The sequence below is a fragment of the Mangifera indica genome, chromosome 9 (assembly GCF_011075055.1).
Source record: "Mangifera indica cultivar Alphonso chromosome 9, CATAS_Mindica_2.1, whole genome shotgun sequence".
Lineage (NCBI taxonomy): Eukaryota > Viridiplantae > Streptophyta > Magnoliopsida > Sapindales > Anacardiaceae > Mangifera > Mangifera indica.
Window position 1 is genome coordinate 8,411,264 of NC_058145.1, and position 21,965 is coordinate 8,433,228.

General features: G+C 30.4%; 1 protein-coding gene across 1 annotated transcript; it reads left to right on the forward strand.

Moving 5' to 3' along the window:
* Positions 1–10,075: 10,075 nt before the first annotated feature.
* Positions 10,076–11,104, forward strand: LOC123225095 (NDR1/HIN1-like protein 13). The gene has a single exon (XM_044648957.1). It carries the CDS (start codon positions 10,142–10,144, stop codon positions 10,952–10,954), a length of 813 nt encoding a protein of 270 aa, XP_044504892.1. The 5' UTR covers positions 10,076–10,141; the 3' UTR covers positions 10,955–11,104.
* Positions 11,105–21,965: the final 10,861 nt, after the last annotated feature.

The window sequence follows — 21,965 nt, forward strand, 5'->3', positions numbered from 1 at the left end:
ATATCTTGATAGGTAATGATAATGTAAGCAACGTCTGAGACAGGTGTCCTTTCAGATTATTTCCATGGGAGGAGGTAAGTTGCACCTGAGATAGGTGTCCATCCTAGTTATGGATATAGGTGACACTTGAGATGGGTGTCCAATCTAATGTGTATGGATGTAAGAGACATCTAAGACGAATGCCATTTCCGATATGAGGGCATATAAGGCACTCGAGAAAGGTGTTCAACCGATTGCGTTAGAGACGCGTATGACAATGACGCTCTGTCGAGAATATTCATAATGAACATCGTATTTATTGTGAATGTCTACTGAGTGTTACGACTCATGTGCCCTTTGGCTTTGTAAGTAGGAGGAATAGTGAAGCAAGGAAGAAGACAAGTGGATCAGCACATGAGCTGCGCATTCAACTATAAATGTTTTAATGATTTTTTATTCTTTTGACTTGGATTCTCTTTGATTGTATGCACATTGAGAGTTTGGACGATGTTTTCTTATTTATTTTTATGAAACACCCTTTTGGCACATTTTTCATTGATAATAAATGCATGGAGTTTTATTTATTAATTGCATTGATGTTTTATTTTATTTTATTTTATTTTAAATTGGGTGACTATCATTCCAATATTTTAACTGTTTGAGACATATATCCAGAGTGGGATGTTCCACACAATCATGGCAACAAGCAACACAAAAGTTAATACCAATGAAAATCTAGTCCTTGTTGACGTTTTAAAGCTCTTTTGCTTAGTCATTAAAGCAAATGGACAGAAATGATAATCGATAGTGACTGAGAGAAAGAGAAAGAGGTTGATGACAGTTCTGTAATTTTAGCAAGGGAAACGGGTGAAGAAAATATATTGTTTCTAATTTCTCATAGGTTGGGTGAGGAAATATGGAGGGTTCAATGGTCTGGTTGATTAGGCAGTAGACACACTTTTAATAGATGGGTGAAGAAAGGAAGGAGATAGGGAAGGGAAGAAAAGAAGATGACAGATATGAAAAAAAGGAAGAAGACAGAATAGTGTCCGATACCTAGAACCGGGGTTGAAACTATTCAATTAGATTCTTATATGTATATGTTGTAGTTCCTAAAACGTAGGAATTAACCAGTTTTGGACCTTGCTTTTTTGGTAGGGTATCTGAACCCACTCACCCTAATTGTCACATAACAAGAATGTTGAAAATTTAAATGGAGTAGTGTTATACCTATACATTTTAAGTATACAAAATAGATACATAGATAATATATTATCATATAATTAGACATTATTTTATTTTTAATTTAAAATATCTAATCACATAATAATATATAATATATGTATTTATTTTGTATATTCAAAATATGTATATATAATTTTATTGATTTAGATGAGTATCAAACACATAATAACATTAGTTCAAATTAGGAGGGTTATTTGATGTTGTTTAAATTATATATAAAGATTAAAAATGAAACTATTTTATATAATCGAAATAGTAAAAATAAGACAAAAAGAGGGGGATGAAATATTAATTGAGCACCAAATATAATGATATTGTTCTTATACTTCAGATATGATAAGCATAAAGTTTCCTGAAGTCAATCATACAAATTCCCCCCTAGATCATTTACAGTAAAAAGCAGTGAAATGCATTTGGTGTCCACAGAAGGATAATTCGGAGTGAATCCATAGGTTTCTCATTCCGTGGCCATTTAAAATAAAAAAACAAACATACAAACAAACCCATGGAAAAGTTGATGGATCTAGATGCACTTGGGGCTCGGGTGGGTGGTAAGGTGTCTCAAAATTGGTGGAAATGACAGATAGAATCAAAACAGAGCTCATCAATGAAAAATCTAGGTGAGAAGTGCTCGATCTTGTAAAATTTGGCTAATTTAGACAAATTAGTGGTGAACAAAGATGACAGTGTTAAAAAGTTGTGCACAAGATTGAAACACAACATCAATAGAAAGGCGTCCACTCATATAGTTGTGGAAAGTTGAAAGATTGATTGACGACAATACAAGAGCAGTGACAAAAGGAAATGAACAGTCTTATGGGTGGGTGACTTTTTATCATTTTTAGCTTTTATAATTATTAACTAGAGGCAAATAAAAATTTTATAAATGTTTTTGGAAGCAAACTATTATTTAGCTTCTGTAAGGACAATTTTCACAAATTATATAAAAAAATTAATATATTTTATTAACAAATTTAACAAAAGTTGAAAAACATGGATTTTCAAGCTTAAAAGATATCAACAAATTGTTTCAACAAAATTTGAGTGGAAAATACTTATTCCAACAATTTTCCTTTTTAAGGCATTGACATTGTCAATGAAATTAGACCACTTCAGAATAATATGAATGGCATTTGCTAGACAAAGAAAACGTGTTAAATTTTTCCCATTTGACTTTCTCCCATTGCTACGTATATTCAATTTTAAATATTTAAAAATATATTATCATATAATTAAATAATTTCGATTTATGTATAACTATGATGATACATTATCTGAGTACACTTAAATTAATGTTGTTTAACATGAAATGAAGGTCTTATATGCTCAAACAGGCTGTAACATCTAGTATTAAATTAAAATTATACAATAAGATATATGAAAACAACTGGTGTGTGAAAATAAGTTTGAGGCTGGATCCACCTCATAAACTGAAATAATTGACCAAATAAAAGCAGTTTTCTAAGGAAGAAAATAAGATAAAACATTGAAATGTTCAACTGCTATTTCTTCAATATATTTTAAGTTTAAGATGCTTCTAAATTCATCAACTGCTCCACATAAAAATTTGGTCCGTTGTCCATTTCAATTGTAGGAGCCACTCGCAAACTTAACTAACTAAAATGCCCAGTTGATTTCAACTCCAAAAGAGAGCAAAACTGATTGGTTCATCAATAGTATAAAAGTTCTTGAGGAGGCTAAAGCCCTTGCCTGATGTAACGGTGTCTCCATCATTGGGTGATGGACATGATGAGAAAGATCTCCCAACCAACAATCCAAAACCACCAATAGAATTAGTGTGGATGGGAATACTAACCAAGTTTGTCACACCTCCATGAGCGTACAATTAAGACGAGAGAGTTTTTTACATGACTCAGACCTATTGTTTGAACCTTATATCTATATTGTTATTATTTATCTTTAGAAATATGTTTTGAGTAAGTATATGTAGTTATAACATAGAAGGAATCTTTTTGGCCCCCTTCAAAGATTTGTAGTACTTTTGCCCTATTTTTGTATAAGAATAATGTTATGTATATATACTTTTCATATACACATTTAGATACACATATAATATATCATCATGTGATTGTATATTATTTTATCTTTAATTAAAAATTATTTAATCATATAATATAATGACACATTATTTATGTATCTAAATTGTACATCCAAAATACATTTATATAATTTTATTATTTGTATAATTCTCGTTATTGCCTCTAAATGAGAAATTTTTACTGACATTTCAAATTTGTATTAAGAATGTGGATAGTTGTTATTCATATAGCTAAATGCTTCATTGAATGTCATCCCATACATTTAGTCAAGAAAATGTTGTTTCTTATAATATGTATTAAAGAGACTATCCCCACTCTCCATACTTTATTATTTATAAATAAAGAAACCACACTTTTATAATTTTAAAATAATAAAATTATATGTATATATTTTTATATATAATTTAAATATATAAATGATGTCTCATTATATAATTAGATAATTTTAAATTAAAAATAAAAAAATATTTAATTATATTATTACTCATTTCAAAAAAAATATTCATATATTATTACTCATTTCAAAAAATTTGTCAAACGTGATCGCATTTGCTTTCCTCTCTTACCTGGTTCATGTCCATTAATTAATCTTTAATTCATCCACATATTTATGATATAATAAGAAATTTTCATCTAATTTGGTAAGTGTTTCAATACACATGATGATAAGGTTGCTTTCAGAGACCTGTTTAATCGAATAAAAATACATCTCGAAAGTCTTAAAAGAAAACCTCTCCCACAGGGTCACCGAAATTGCCTTTAGGAATCGTCAACTTAAATTTAATTAATTAATTAATTAATTGCATGGTTATTCAACTCATTTACATCCACCACATAACTCAACAAACACACTAACAGAAACCCCATATTCACCCAACCCAAATATATATTCCACCCATAATAAGCCTATTACTTAATTTTTTAATCCATCACACCATAAATAACACTTCAATAGAAATTAAATTACCCCAAGGGGCTGTTTGATTGATGTGAGCTTAGAGTCTCCAAAAAAAATAAAGTTTTGGGTATAAGACTCAATAAATTCATATGAAATCAAACTTTAACTTATTTGATCCAGTATCTCAAATTTAACCTATTTAATGTATTAGTATGATCTCTAATTTGAAAAGAGTTTCGCTTTACTAAATCTAAATAAACCTAAACCTCAAAAGGACTTTTAAACCCTTAAAGTCCGTCAAATCATTTAATCCCATGTGGCATTGGTAACACTTTGAACCTTTAATCACCAACCCTAAAGGCTTTTTCAACTATTTTCACTACAACCAAGGGTAAAAGAGTAAATGCACATTTTTTTAATGATTTGTTACACTTATAACACATAAGCCTAACAAATTATGCATATCCCAAAAACTCTAGAATTTATCACATAGGCCATAGAAAATATGGGAGTTCATTAAATTTGACCAAATACAACAACAAATTACCCTGATTATGTTATGACTTTGACTAATTTATTCTAAAATTTATTAACAACTGATTTTTAAATAAAAAAACATAAAATAACTGATAAATTTTAAATGCAAAAGTTAAATAACACAAACACTTATTCTAAAAAAACTCGAATTAAAAATATTAAATAAAAACTTTTTAAGATTTTGAAAAATGTAGAATACTTTGCAAAAAAAATTACTGAAGAAACTTTATAAAAAAGAAAAAAAGGAAGCTAGATCTAAAAAATATTTGCTGATTAATTTTTTTCCTAGGTTTGTGTTAACCTTTGACGATTTGTTCATCATTTTATTTTGATTATTTTTTCATATATATATATATATATATATATATATATATATATATATATATATATATTTCATCCATATTTGTCCTAGCTATTTGAATTGGTTGAGTCCTTGGAATTGCGGTTTGCTCTTAAACTGTTGGATTACCTAAGACAAAGTCAACATAAAAAATTAATGTAGGTGTATTTTTATTTAAAAATATTTTAAAGGAAGAAAATTTTTAAAAATTTTTAGTTGTTAGGATTTAATTTTAAACTTAACATCTTATCAGGAAAGATGAATATACTTGATCACCAAATATATTGAAATGATACATCTGCCCAGTAGTTGATTGATCTAAATCAACATTTTTACTGAGTTTATATGCGATAAAGGGGTCAAATTTTTATTTAATAAAAAATTTAAAAATTAAAATTTTCTCATATTTTTTTAATTTAAAAATAAAAATATAATAAAATTTTAGTTTATTAAATTTCTTTTTTAAAATGATGATTTTATCTTTAACTTTAAGTTAAAATTTTAACTAAATTTTATTCATAAGTAACTATTTTAATTTTTAAAAATTAAATAATGAAACTTTAGGATTTCGTTAAAACTTATATGGGAACAAGTCTTTTGGCCTATAGGGAATTTAATTGATTTGGCCAAATATGGGGTGTTTTAATACTTAGTGAAATTATAATGAATGCCTAAAACTAAAGGGTGTTAAGTGAAATTACTCAAATCTCTAAGGATTAAGTAAAAATGCTCTCAATTTGAGAAATAAGTAAACTGTCCTTCTATATAAACCCAACATTTCCAACGGATTTACTATTTAAATTTAGAGAAAAATTCAGATCTCCCACAGGTGCAACGGGTTTTCGTCTTTTCCATCGACTTTTCATGTTTTCGGACAATCAAAAATGACAAATAAGGATAGTACATCATCTTACTTCTTGTTTGAATCAATTTATTGTTAGGAGTAATGAGATTTGAGGAAGATTTTGAGGTTTGAATGTTTAGGGTTCTGATTTTGAACAATGTATAAAATGTTTTGATTTTTGGTTGTTTTGCTTGAATTTATTGAGGGGTTTTGTGTTATTGGATGTGTAGAATTGATTTGTGTTGAAATTAGAGGTTGAAATGAATATTTTTGGTCAGAAAATGGATTAAATTTGTCGGCACTACGACAATCTTCCACGAGTGCCTATGAGGTGAGGAGAAAATTTAGCGTTTTCAAAATTTTAGGGGGAGGGGGAAGAGGGGGAGATCCACAGGGGTTCGTAGAAAATTTTACATTGAACCGTAGGACAGTCCGTGAAAACTTTGGGTTGGGTGAAAATTGATTTTTTTTAAACTATAGGATCTGTAGGAAACAAATTTTGAACAATTATAACTTTTTATCCGGGAAGAGTTATGGGGCCTGTAATATATCTATGCGAAGCTTGTTTCAAGCTCTATAATGACAATTAGATTTGCCGGTTGTGCTCAATTTGGAGGCTCAAATAAAACTGTTTCAATGTATATTATGTAGTTTTTTTTGTTTTACCAAATTTAGGATATTCGGTTTTATGATTTTGAGCTTGTTTGTAACCGAACTAGACTTTTTTGATATGTAGTTTTCAAATTTGATATCTGTCTCTTTAGTTTTGTGCTTTTTTAGACACGTTTTATGATATAATTACGAAATTTCAAATCTATTTTTCGGTTTTCTCGTTCCTAAGAACGCGTAGTTTTCGAAATTCAGATTTGTTTTTTCATATTTTCAATTGATTTTTTGATTGTTGATATTCTAGGGTATTTTAATATATCTATTTATTCTTAACATGTTATTTAAATCATTTATATATTGTATAATATTAAAATGCCCTCCATATTTTCTAATATTTCATTTAACCCTTCAATTATTATCAAATATACAAATACCCTTTTACATGATATACAAACTAAATTTAATAAATAAAATTAAGTTTTGAGTTAAGATTCATATAAATACTTTTTTTTACATATTAATTTTTTTCGATTCAAATTTAATAATAAGAACTTATTTCTCCCGAACGAACCCGTAGTAATTGATATTAAATAAAAATGAGAGTGAAAGTGAGTGTTTAAATGATATGAGATGTATATATAATGAAAGTAAGAGTAAAAAGATTTATATGGATGTGGTGAAAAGTAATTTTAGTATTTTAAAAAAAAATTAAAATATTTTTACTTACAAATAGAAAAAATAGATATTTTTACTTAATAAAAAGATAAAATGGCTGTTTGATTTAATTTCCCTAATACTTATCCCAAAATTTCAAACTTGGTGATGTTTCCTTCCTACTAATCAATGAAAACGTCATTAAATTGACCCTTTGGCGGTGGGTTGAGAAGATAAAAGGAAGTAAAGCAGAAAGAGTAATATTATAATAATACTTATGTGACATAATTAAAATAGAAATTGGTAAATTAAATAAAAAAATAAAAATGGGGTTGGAGGGCTGTCTAAATAAGCAGCTAGTGCCGAGGGCGAAATGTAAAAGTTTTCACACATGATGAAAGTCAAAAGAATTAAATGTTATTAACAGAAAAAACAAGCAAAGTTTCCTCGACTACTTCGTCTACTCCACCTCCAATTCTATATATATATTTTTACTCTTTCAAACTCTATACCTTCTTAACGAATTGTCTTTCCATTTCTATTTGCATTTGCACCGACAAACAAAGGCTGCTTCAGAAGAAGAGACTTTCTTTCCTCCCTCATTGATATCGGGTATGTGATTCAGGCCTCTCAGTTCTTCAGCTGTGATTATTCTTCTTCAATTCTTTCAAAATAGCTTTTGTTTTCATGTACATGTAAACAAGTTAAACGATCTCTCAATTTGGGTTGTTGATTCATTTGCATTTTCTCTTTCATACTAAAAGTTTTAATTTTGAGACTTTCATTGGATCTAATTGTTATGTGTTTGATATCTAAATGAGTCGAGACTATGGGAATCATTTTTATGTCGTCGTGGGGCATACCATGTATTACCACATGGATTTGTAATTAGGCTAAAACACTTGTTTCCATCCAAAGTTCAGTGTAAACTCAACCTCAAATTTATTAGTTTTTAGAAATCTAAATATTCACTAGTTTGTTAAGTTTTATTATTATTATTATTAAAGATAAAATCATTATTTATAAATTTTATTTAAATTCATATTTTAAGATTACCTTTAAGTTTTCAAATTTTTATTTTTACCTCATAAATTTATATTGTTTAGGTTTAAAAATTAACTTTTTCCCCTTCAAATCTAAAATTGCGAAACTCTATCTTTTTGCCTTGTACAATCACCCTTAACTTTTTAGAATTTATTAATTACATCATGGTCTTTCTTTCCCCTACCCTCCAACAATGATTTGTCAAATTTAGATTTATAATCAACTCCTCTCTTTTGTTTTGTACATTCTCTATTAAGTGAACTAGATCATTTTCTGATTAATTCTTATTCAATGAACAAACCTTTTTAATTTAAATTAAATTTTTTATAATTTTTTTGTTTTCAATAAATGAACCCAATAATATCAGCGACCTTTTATTTTTTATTTTGTTTTTTCGAAGGAGAAATCCAAACATAGTGTCCCGGGGTTGGCATATTTTTGTCATTTTAATTTAAGCAGCCTGCTTATTTGTTTATTTTGTCTCGCTGTTGCTGCTATTTTGTGTTCTCCTTTTATCTGTTTGTCCTTACGATTCCCTCACGGAATTCTGTTTACAGCTTTGCTCTTATCTTCTCACTCAATTCAATCATCTCATTTGTTATAAATATTTCTATAGAGAGCAATACATAGCATTTATTTTCAAAGGACAACTTCCACCCAAGTTTAAGTGTATTTTCAAAGTCACGTCCGTAAGATTTAAAAATCTAAAAGTCTCATCCATCTGTTAAAAATTTCAGTTAGAGATACGGATAAAAATATCATTTAACAAAAAACTAAAATTTTATTATATTTACCCCCCTCAGCTTGAAAATCTCACAATTCTCTTCACTTAAAGTTTGAAAAATCAAAATTTCCCTCTTCGGGTTTGCAAACAGTCATTGGAGAAGGCGTTCTTTGTCGTCTCCGATGGCGTTGACTCTTTCTCTTGACTTAACTCTTCCTATCGATCACTTCCTAACCACCAACGAAGTTCATTTCCTCCAATGAAGATGACCGTCGAAGGTCTTAGACGTCCACATCGTCTTCGTCTAAAACCTCTAGCGATGGTCTTCGTCTTGGGCGAAAACGAACTCATTTTATTAAATCGATTTCGTCTTCATCAGAGGAAATAAAGTTTGTCAGTGGTTGGAAAGTGATCGATAAAGAAAGTTAAACTAGAAGGAAAAGTCAATGCCATCGGAGACAGCAAAGTTTGTCATCTCCAATGACGGTTTGCAAACCTTAAGGAGAAAATTTTGATTTTTCAAACTTCAAGTGGAAGAAATTATAAGATTTTTAAGTTAAAGGAGGCAAACAAAATAAAACTTCAGATTTTTAAAATTTTTTATTAAATTATGATTTTACTCTTAATTATAATAAAATTTTTAATAGATGAGTGAAACTTTTGAATTTTCAAACCTTACAAGTATAACTTTGAGAACATACCTAAACCGGGGGAATAGTCCTTTGGTCAATAAAAAGCCAATAAATACATATTCAACATTCTTCATCTTATCTTGTGATCCCAACCGCTTACGTGCAAATTTGTATATTCTTTTTTTAAGCACAAAATCTTATCATATCTTTAATTATATATTTTGATAATATTATATATAAATAATTATATAATTATATATTATTTTATTTTTAATTTAAAATTTTTTAATTAAATAATAATATATTAATATTCATATATAAAAATTTTACATATAAATTACGCACATAATTTTCCTCAATATAAAGAGGTCTTAATTAATATCTGTCGACGCGGCCTCCTCAGCACATCAGATTCTACGCGTTATACGCATTCTCTCAGTTGTTTCTTTGTACTTTCCACGTGTACTTACGCGTTTTGTATACATAACATAAATATGTGTCCACTTTTTGCCCTTCATTTCTCACTCTTGTCTTCTCTCTTTTCTACAGAAACTCAAGCCCTGCAATTACTTACCATGGCTGACGAAAGAGTCCACCCTCACAACTCACCCTCCCACCATCAGCATGAAGATGAAGAAGAAGAAGTCTCCACTCCCAGGCCTTCTCCTCCTTCTCCTGAAAAGCCTATTGCTCAACCTCCTCAATCACCTGCTGCCACTTACGTTATTCAAATCCCCAAGGACCAAATCTACCGTGTTCCTCCTCCCGAAAACGCTGACCGTTTCAAATGCCTGTCTCGCCCTAAACCTTCTAGAACTTGCTGCGCCTGTCGTTTCTTCTGCTTCACTCTCCTCACCCTGATCCTCCTCCTTGGCATCGCCGCCGGAATCTTCTACCTCGTTGTCCGGCCAGAGTCACCTCATTATAATATCAACTCTATTTCTATCAGTCCTCTCAATCTCTCTTCTTCTTCGCCGATTTCTCCTCAGTTCAACATTTCAGTGACGGCCAACAATCCGAATGACCACATCGGGATTTACTACGAGAAAGACAGCTCAGTCCAGGCTTTTTACAATGACGTCATTCTATGCGACGGCGTTTTGCCTCAGTTTTATCAGCCTACAAACAATGTTACAGAGTTTAACGTGGATCTGAAAGGTTCGGGTGTTCAGTTGACGAGTTCTCTTCTGAATCAGCTGGTGGCAGATGAGAAGTCCGAAACGGTACCGCTTAAGGTGAAATTGAGAGCTCCTGTGAAAATCAAGGTAGGGTCAGTGAAGACGTGGACGATCAAGGTTAAAGTGAATTGTGATCTAACGGTAGATAAGTTAACATCTCAGTCGAAGATTGTGTCAAAGGATTGTGGTTATGCGGTGGATGTGTGGTAGGGCAATATTATTATTATAATTATTTTGGATGGGAGAGTGTTTGGTTGTAGGATTTACACCAGTGCCGTTGATATATTATTTAATTTATTTTTAGTGTTGTGGAAAACATGTCATGGATGGACTTATTCTGATGGAGATTATTATTATTATACTGAGTACAGGACATATAGTATGATGATGAGATATGATTCATTTTGTAGTTTTGTTTGTTGTCTTGTTGTTTCTTTCTTTATATTTGATTAATTTAATTCTTTTGATTATGATTTCTATGTAAAAATAATAGAGATTTATTGCATCAATTCAGGCGTCAAGCAGGGAGACGAAGGACGTGGCTTTCTGCCTGCCAACCCATTCCGCCTTCCTCAGTTGCAAATTTCTACAATTATGTTTTTATACATATTTTTGCTAAGATGTTTTTTTCACAAACTAAATTTCGGAATTCAAGAGTTTTGCGCGAATCAAATAATGGTAGTAGTAGCAATTAGTTAGTAATAATATTCTAATATCTACTATATATATATATATATATATATATATATATATATATATATATATATATTACTCTATCTAGTTAAGTATGATATGAATATAAGAGAAAAATAAGTAAATAAGAGATAAAAATTTTAATATAATTTGGTTCCATGGTCAAAAGACTTTAGTCCATAAAATAACTATTAGCCAATCTATATCCTCTTGGATTTGTATACAATGGATAATATATGTACTTTTGTGTATGTAGATACCCTATCTATCTTTGGATATCTTTCTTTGTATTTATATCGGTGGTTCTTTAAATTTATAGGATTTATGAGAATAAGTTAAAGTCAAATTACCTTCTTTAGAGGATTTTTATTTCAAAAATAATTTCAAGGATTTGTTTAAATTCTAATCGAAGAATATTATAATATCAAAATTATCTCAATTGGAAATGCAAATATAATTTTTCTTTGCTAACATGAAAGAGATATAAGAAAATCATTGTGAAATTTTGAATAAAGTTTTTGCTACGCTGAGGTTTTCTCACAGCCTCTAACCGAAATACCAATTAGAATATCATGTTGCATAATATACATAAAGACCATAACAAAATTATAATTAAAAATTTTACGAAAATTTCACAAAACTATGAATCCCACTAGGATCCATTTATAAACATCATATTACAAACATGCACAAGCAAATGCATGGTGTTTTTGACGAAACTATACCTACATGGTCTTTTCATTACTAAAACAAGTATAAAATTGAACCTCTATATTCATATGAAACACATACTAGAAGAGGCTCAAATACACATGAGAGGTCTACTAGGACATTTGTAAATAGACAAGTGTTTTGAGTGTATAGGCATACTCAATGTGCAAAGGGGGGAAGTTATAAAACTGTGAAATCGTGTCTTCTTACATAGAGATCATGCATGATCGCTCTCCGTAATGCATAATTGTGCATCCAATGTTTATCTTATATGTTCAATTCGTGATTATCCACATTTTGAGATAGATAACATTTATGAATAATCTTTACCCTAAGATAATGCATGCCCGTGTATAGACCATGCACAATCGTGCCTTAACCAAATTTATCCATGTTAACTTTATATCCACCTTAGGAATTCAAAAGCCAAAGATAAATGTTTAGAGAATTACAACAATATTAGACAACGATTTTTATTTTTACCTGTTTGTTTCCAGGTTTCTTGTTCTTTATTTGTTTATATATATACATAATCTTTTTAGTAATAACAATATAACTATGGAATACTAATCAACCCAAACTTATACTCCTAAAAATTAGAACTTTCTACACGAAAAAAAAGTCAATATCGGAATCTTTCCAATAATCGATAAATTGAAGGTAAGTAATTAACTATAACCACAAATTCATCTTAAATAATGTGAAAACAATACAACAACAGAGATTGACTAAGTAGATCACAATGTAAAAAAATCAATTTAAAAAAAAAGTATTGTTGAGGGCATATTAATTAAAATAGGCAAAAAAATTTGTGCATAAACCTTTTTGGATAAACTTTTAATACATTTACTTTTATAAGCAAACTCATCATTTATTCTAGTAATACCCTTTCTCTCGTAATTTACATTCCTTTATCCATGTTCTTTCACCGACATCATACTCTAACAGTGCATCATTTTATTGAAAGTAAGTTTTGCAATTTATATATGTATAAATTGAAACTTTCATCCCAAACTTGTTGTGGAAACTTGCATTGATAAAAGTTAACAACTTTGAATGTTGATTTTTGAAATAGGTTGATGTTTTTTGTTTGTTCGTTGGTAGTTACCAATTATATTATTTGTAGACAGTCAATCTATTATATTCGTCAAAGTTGAACAAGTTCTTATATCCATATCAAAACAAAAAGCAAAATACGATCTTTTGGAAAATGAAATGCTAATGCAAATATGAATGCAAGTTCGAATACAAGTGCAAATGCGAATGTGTATACATATGTGTTATAAATTTTTTTCCTAAACCCTAAATGAGTGCACTTGTTGTTTGTTTCAAAAAGTTGGGTTAATTGATTGTTTTTTCAATCAGAAAAATGGTAAAGCTGATATAAATGTTTAGATTTGGTGGGCAATAGGTTAACGAAGGTAATAATATTTCAAAATACATTGGTGGGGCTCATACATTAGTTTCAATCAACAAGAAAATAAATTATAATAGATTTGTAAAGCAGTGTGTTCTCATTTGGGCATCAATCAAAGTTATAATGATGTAAAAAAATTATATGTCAAATGCAATGAAGTCCAATGATTTGCCATATCTATTAAAGGATGACTACGATGTTTAGATTATGATGTAGCTATCTAAGACACATAAAAGGACTTCATTATTTCTTGATATAGTTACACGCCTAATAGAAGCCAAAACCAATTATGAACAACAACATCTAGAACCATAACAAGGGGTTTATCAATCTCCACCCATTGAAGTTCACTATTTGGATAACATACATATGCAATAGGAAAGTGTGCCTGAAAGTAGTAGGTTGAATGTGAACTTGCATCATGACGGTGTTGAGGTTAGACTTGGCTTGATTCCTTCATCTCAAGATTAGGCACATGGTAAAAGAGGTCTAGAATGGTTATGGGATACACTTAAGGGATGTTATTAAATGGGCTATTTTCCTACAGATGATTTTCACTCAAACAAAGAAGATGAATATAGTGGTTGTGATGATATGGGTGATGATAGTGATGGTGATAATAATGGTGGTAATGATAATAGTGGTGTTGAGAGGGGTGATGATGTAGGAGTTGGTCTATTAGAGATAGCCTAGGAAAGTTCAGTTCACATTTTCTACTGCATGACTGTTTTATCCCCATTAATGTGAATGTTCCAAATCCATTTTTGGTGGTCCAAAGCCTTATAGGGATGTGAAAAATAAGGAAATTGAAACTCATTCAGTTGTACCATGAGATGGGAGATTTAGAGTGAAAGCTCTATTTGCTTGTAAATAGCTTTTAATAGATATGTTATATATGACTGCATTGGAAAATAGTTATTAGTTTAGGATGGCAAGTACAAATAAAAAAAGATGGAATATAAAATGTGTGCATAAAAAATGCAAATGGAAAGTAGGAAAGGTGAAGTTAAGTAACAGTGACATTTTCGTGTTGCAGAGGTTGGGAACATACACTTATCTTTAGAATGTTATATGACCTTATCATAGAAAAGTTGGCAAAAGGGCACTTGAAAAAATGTTGTAGATTATGTTTACCACAAATAACCATGTATATAGGCCAAAAGACATCATAACGGATATAACAAATAGGTATAAAATTGACATATCTTATGTTTAAGCTTGGTGTGCCAAGAATTGGGCTTTAAATGATATCAGAGGTTCACTAGATGATTCATTCAAAATATTACCAACATATTGTTATAACTTTGAACAACAAAACTTTAACACTGTTACACACATAGACACTAATGTGGATAATTGGTTTCATTTTGTCTTTGTGGCTTTATGATACTCCATTAGAGCATTTCGTGATTATTGTAGTCCTATCATTTGTATTGATGGTATATTCTTGAAAGGTTAATTTAGGGGTACACTTTTTATTATTGTGGGCAAGGATAGAAACAAACATATTTATTCATTAGCATTTGGTGTTAGTAGAAAGGAGAAAATAATAATGTAACACCCCTTTCCAAGTACATACCTCTACCTGGAATATGACCCCCAATAGATGTGCATAACTAGGCTATTTAATTCAAAACCACATCAGCTAATACATGATCATAACTACTAAAGTGTGCAAAAAGGTACGATAATAACTCATAAATGTACTAAAATAGAAAAATACATAAATGGAATAAAATCTATAAAAAGATAATTTTGCCTCTCATCCTCACACAACTGCTCGTTGGACCATTGGCTCCCCCTCACATGTCTTGCTCCTTACCTCTACCTATAAAATTAAAAAAAAAAAAAGAATTCATAAGTTAAAACATTCAATAAGTTGGTGACCTCTTGGCACCCTGAATATACATATAAACTAGTAAACCTAGTGTTTAATTTGTGAATATGCATCTAGTCACAACTCGACACTTTCGTGTCTTGACATAAGCTATTCACCATGGTTATTAAGGCCTAAACTGAAATCGACATATCTAATGTCTTAATGAAAGCATAAGACACCTTATGTGTCATTATCTATCGTGTCTTACGCACATAGCAAATGACCTATTAGGCTAGTTATCTGGGACACCCTGGTCACAGAGGAAAAAATCTAATAATAGTTTTTTCACTTATCACATAAGCTAATAGAAACTATTGTCTAAAATATCTTAAGATAACCCTTGCCATGGGTACATATGTGATGCATTCCACTGACCACGTGAGGAAATATCTGAAAAGTCACAATCCCTTACCATGCACACTTGAAATGACCTATATGGCTATGTGCCTTGACGTCAAGTGCATGATACATCTCACAAATATCCAGTGCTATTACTTTCATATATCATGGCACTTATGCACACAATTGGTAGCTATTTGGATGTGAACCACTTTTCTTAATTTTTCTGATTTTAGATCCAGATTCAACTTGGTTGAGGTCTCGTGTCATCTTCCACATAGTTAAACACTTTTTTCTAGTTCTATCTAGCTTATCTTTCTTACTAAAATATCTTATTCTTTTCTTTTTCTTCTTCTTCTCTTTCATTGTGTTTAAACTAAGGGTAAAATGGTCTTTTAATTGGCTATACAGGTGTGTGGCTAAGGTGCACCCTTGCGTGCCTATTTTTAAATGCGATATCCACTTTTGGAAAGTCACACATAAGAATATGTCTCATACCATACGACTATGTATGGATTTCTTCAGAACGAACACTTAAAAATTACGAAATTTCTATTTTAAACTAAGGACAAACTGAAATATATAAGGTCATACACAGTTGTATGATATGATCTAGAGAACACAAAAAATCTATGAGTTTTATACTTTCTCTAACTATCTTTCAGTTAACAACAATAGGCAAGCTTCAGGGCATATTTCTAAACTTCTTAACTCAGTTTATAGTTCTCATAACCAAATTAATATATCCAACAAAAATCATTCTAAGCGTGGTCACTACCAACCTATTATGCTTATTAGGGGTGAACAGGTTCAGGTACTTTGTGAAATTTTATGGAATAGAAATTAGTTAGTTCCTAAAAATAGAAACCAGAACCTAGAACATGTAAGGTCAGTTCCTACCCAAAGATGAACCTGTAGGTTTCAAGTAGGTTCTGGTTCTTACCCAAAACCTATACTATATCTTATATTTCAATATTTAAAATATATTTTTTTTGTAAGCAAATATGCATGTTAACGAAATAATAAACCACTCAAAAAAGGACCTGAAGACAATCTAAGCTCCTTCAAACCCAAAAAAGGCAAGTGAAAAATCTACAAACAGAAAAACCAACACAAATTAGACAAACCATGAAAACTAGATAGTGGCCCAAACCATAACTCAATCAAAAACCAAAAAAATAACAACCAAAATATTGTTTAATGAATATTCTTTTATATTTCAATATCAAATATTAAAAAAAAAATTCAAGATAAGCCATGTTACCACCAAATTTTTGGTGCAATGAAAATTCTATCTTCAATGTTTCTATCAATAGGAGTTAAGGAAACAACCATGCTAACAAGAAACCCAACAGAACAACAAGAGCTAAGGCTTCCTTTAAGAGAAAGGAGCACATGCACCAAATAGAATTGTAAATAGAAGATAGAAAGTAAAAGAAAGGTTGCCAACAAGCAATAGATTATTACAAGAGCAATAAGATAAACCAGTGAGCAAAATTGAAGCAAAGTGTAACCCAACTTAGTAGACAAATGCAACAACATAAAATATTAGAATTTTATCTCTAAAAAATCTAATGAATGTTTATAGATTAAAAAATCATATTAGAATTCCATATTTAAATCCCAGTTTTGGTTTTGGTTTCAATTCTTTACAAAGAGGAATCAAAATCAGAATCGAAACCAATCGAAACCAATCGAATCCACAAAATTAAAACCAAAACCTACTCACAATAGGTCAATTCCATGTAAGAATCAGAACCCAAGTTGGATACCCGCAATTCCAATTTTGGTTTAGTTTTTTTGCTCACCCCTAACGTTTATCTAGCCTTTAGTTTTTTTGTAACTCCAATCAAGGATCCACAACACATACACAACATATACATAGTTAACAAAATATTAAGAGGCATGAAATCTCTCAAGTTAAGAGACCATAATATTCACAACAAATCATCAATCTCACGGTGTACACGCACAAAAAAAAAAAAAACTATTGTATACTATGCAACTAGCAATTATTGCTCATTCATAAGCATCATAACAGGCTCACCATCTCAATAAATCATCAAGCATCATGGATTCTTATGATAATCAACACAAAAGCCATCTTACTTACTTGGTTTTCGAAGATTGCTAAGGTTTTCACATGGTTGACGATTTTCAGCAATCGGTGGCTCATTTTCAATGATTACAAGACTCTTCTCTCATTACTCTTTCATTTAGGTGTAATTGCGGTGAGAATCAATAATGAGAGAATTAGGTTAAAGGATTTTTTATTTTTGCTTGTTGGACGCAACACACAGGTGTGTATAGACTCTACACAAGCGTGTGCCTTTCTGATTTCACTACAAGTATGATCTTATCTGATAAATTCAATTTATTGATGATACAAAATCATGTATTCTTCTATACATAGTTGTGTATCACTCTAGAAAACATTAATTAACTCAATTTAAAACAAAAAAAATGACTATAATGCCCTTAGGCTTACTTGTGGGTATTATAGATAACTTGGACCTTGTTCCTCCAAATGTTACATAAGTGTATTGAAGATCTCTCATATTTAACAATCATCATAAATAGACACCACACTATTATTTGGTGCATGAAAGAAATGTTCCCCGAATATATGCCATGATTGGCGTAACCACCATATAAAGGGGAACATACATAGTTAGTACAAATAAACAGAACATATAGAAGGGTTATATTAGAGAGTTGTAAAAGTATGCCAGATACAAGATTTTAAGGAGGCTATGCAGATGGTTAATGATGAAAATCCCACAGTAGTAATTTATTTGAAGGGTATTGACTATTGATAGTAGACTTGTGCTCACTTCCCTGACATTTGATATGATTTCATGACTACAAACATTGCAAAATTGTTTAACGCTTTAGCACGACACACGTAAAAGTTGTCAATGATGATGCTTCTTGAATTTCTATGTTCCATCATACATAAATGGTTTTATACTCGACACAACATAACAAGTTCAATCAATTTTGTGTTTCATATTTTATGCTTATGTAAATTCAAAAATTAATAAAATTTCTATACTTATTTGATCATGCAAATACTTGTACTCATCCTCTGACTTCGTGGGTTAAAGAGAAGTTAGCTAGTCATATTCGAAAATCTGCCAATATGATTACTAAACCAATAAATATCCATAGATATGAAGTACATGGTCTAGGGAAATCAATCAATAAAGTTAACCTTGCTATAAAGAAGTGCAATTGTAAGAAATTTCAATTGTCACAAATAGCATAAACACACATTGCAGTAATTGCCATGTTCTAGAACCTTTTGAGCTATTATCTATAGATGAGCAAAAACTACTCAACCAAATATTGAAAAACGTGAAATCATTGGGAGATCTATCTAAACGGAAGCACCACGAGGAAATCTGTGTGGTCTATCCACCTTTGATGGAACATCAACATTTCAATCGTCCTTTTGAACATAATAAAATACTATTACAAAGGGAGAAAGTATGTCAAATGGTATGTAGTCGATGTCCTGAGAGAGGCAATACAAGACTGGTTTGTACTAATCTTTTACCTGAGGTTATTGCATCTTTATCAGGTATCGGTTGTTCAAAGAGGGCATGACTTGATAAAATGTTATCTTTTGTTATAAACTTGTAACGTTATAATCCCTTACTTGACAAACTGTTATCTTCTGTTACAACTTATAATGTTATAGTGTTATATTAAATCTTGTCTTCCATTATAAGTAATCTTTATTTTTTTTTTCTATTTTAGCTTTAAATTCTTTTTGTTATATTATTCTGAATAAATAGAATTTTGTTGTATATCTTCTATTATAAGCAATTTTGTCTACTATTATCAGCAATCTTCATAATATTGTGTGGTTTATGAGACAAAAAAAAATTGTGGCAATTTCCCTTGTAATGTATACATTTTTTTCCCTGTTTCAAACAAATAATAAATAAAAATATACTTCAGTATATGCATTCAATCCACCAGACTTCATTCAAAGCACTATTCAATTCATTCAAAGCATCATCCAACTAAAAATGCATAACATAAATCAAACAATCAACTAGAAGTAATATAATATAAATAACATAACAAATATTAATGCAACTTTAAATACAAATATCAATCATCCATTGTTGCCATGCTTCCAAATCTTGGATGCTACTATGCTACACATTTTGAAGGTATCTTTGGCAGCAAAGTCAAATCGACATTTTATTACAAGGTACTCAAAAACGAAGAATATGAATATCCCACAATCATCAAATGTTAGAACCTGTTGGGGCACATAGATGCATTGTGCGAGTGTCAATGGCTCTATCTTTGGCTCTACACCTCTAACCTACCAATAACCAGTTATATTGATAATAGATAGAAGGTGACTATTGTAAGGAATTTGTCGTCTTCAAGCAACAGAATAACATTTAAAAATTTTTAATTAATAAACAAACATACTACAAAAACCCCTTTTGAATCACCTTTGTAAGATAATTAATTCACACACTCATAGGGTGTTTATAAAATATATATATATATATATATATATATATATATATATATATATATATACATATATATATATGTAAAAATGATTCCTTTGACTTATATTGATTAAGACAGATTGTGAAGTCGCTCCTAGAACCAAGAGTAGGTCTAAACCTCAATATCCACACAGAGCATGGACTAAATTGGAGGCTAAAATCATGCTTGAAGGCTACAAGGGCTTGAGCATGATTTATTAATTTTGATGAAAGCCATGACAAATTGACAATGCACATTCATCTTTTATGGCTGCTAGGGTTCAAAGAAACCAAATAAGTGTGACATTTGTTTCTTCCATGAGAAATACACTTAATACGCACTACTTTTATCTAATGTGAGAAAGTTAACTTTTAAACAAACTCTAAAAGTCATCCATAAGAAAATAACTTGTTATCACAAGTTACAAACATGTGAATATATATATCTACACATGTGGGCCCTATCCATGTGGCTTTAATTATATTTCTTATATTATTATAATATTAACTTTTATTTAAAGTTATGACCCATATGGATTATGAATTGGGCTTAGATTTATCCAACTAGATAAATCTAATCCAAGCCTATACTTTCTCACATGCAACCTTAACCATTAGGATTTTTTCACTTTAGTCCTTAAATATCATAAAATATATTTTTAGATTTAAAAACCTTCATAAGATTCGAAACCCTCAAACTAGAATCCAAATCAGATCTAACTTGGATTCATCTTAAAAAATCCTACACCTCCAAAGTTTAATCAATTCATTTTTGTGTGTGACCCACAAGTTCTCTACTAAGTTAGTAATAATTTAATTCATATCGGGCTCCCAACCTAGCATTCGTCTAGACACTGACCAAGAACGACCTTTAGTTAGACATTATGACCACTCGATTAATGGATTGTTAGCATATGACTTCTTAATTTGTTAATGATATGATTGCTCGTACAATTTGATCCTTTCATCATACAATATCTCTTTGAGTTTAAAGTATAGATGAAGTATCTCTCTTAGGGATCCTCGAGTTACATAAACTAACTTTTGTCAAAGATTAAAAAAAATCAGATTGAGTATCAACTCAGTCCCACTATGGCCATATTTTTAGTTGGTCGTTGCTATCTGTTAGAGAGCTTTAACTAAGATATCAGTTCTCTTACTTAGGAGTGATGAATTCTATATTGATCAACCATAACCTTTGTACAGATCTTTATATGACCAATCACAACTTTTCTGGCAATCCTTTGACCAAACTATATTGGGTTGATGTCAAACCATACTGATCCTTGTATAAGACAATCTAATAATCTCAAGTGTGAGGATCACATGTACCTCTATTCATTAAAAGGATTATTCCATAAATACTTGAGTAACTATCCATATGAAATCTTCTTGGTGGGTCAATCTAGTGAACATGTCTACAATATGCACTCATATATTACACCAAGTTGTTAACAAACAACTTTGATACATGAGAACTGTCATCATCTTTCAATAAGGTCATTCAATACTATGATAACTATATCAGTATTACCTACGTCCTTAGTTGTGGTAATGTAAGAGTTATAGATGTTTTAAGAATAACCACCTAATATGCACATAGAATTCTCACAATGAGGTGTCGAGCATTGATTCTCTTGTCACGGTTCAACCATTCTTAGG

Bases quoted from the DNA above. Each gene is read 5' to 3' on its own strand.
- LOC123225095 (XM_044648957.1), top strand. From the start codon at position 10,142: ATGGCTGACGAAAGAGTCCACCCTCACAACTCACCCTCCCACCATCAG.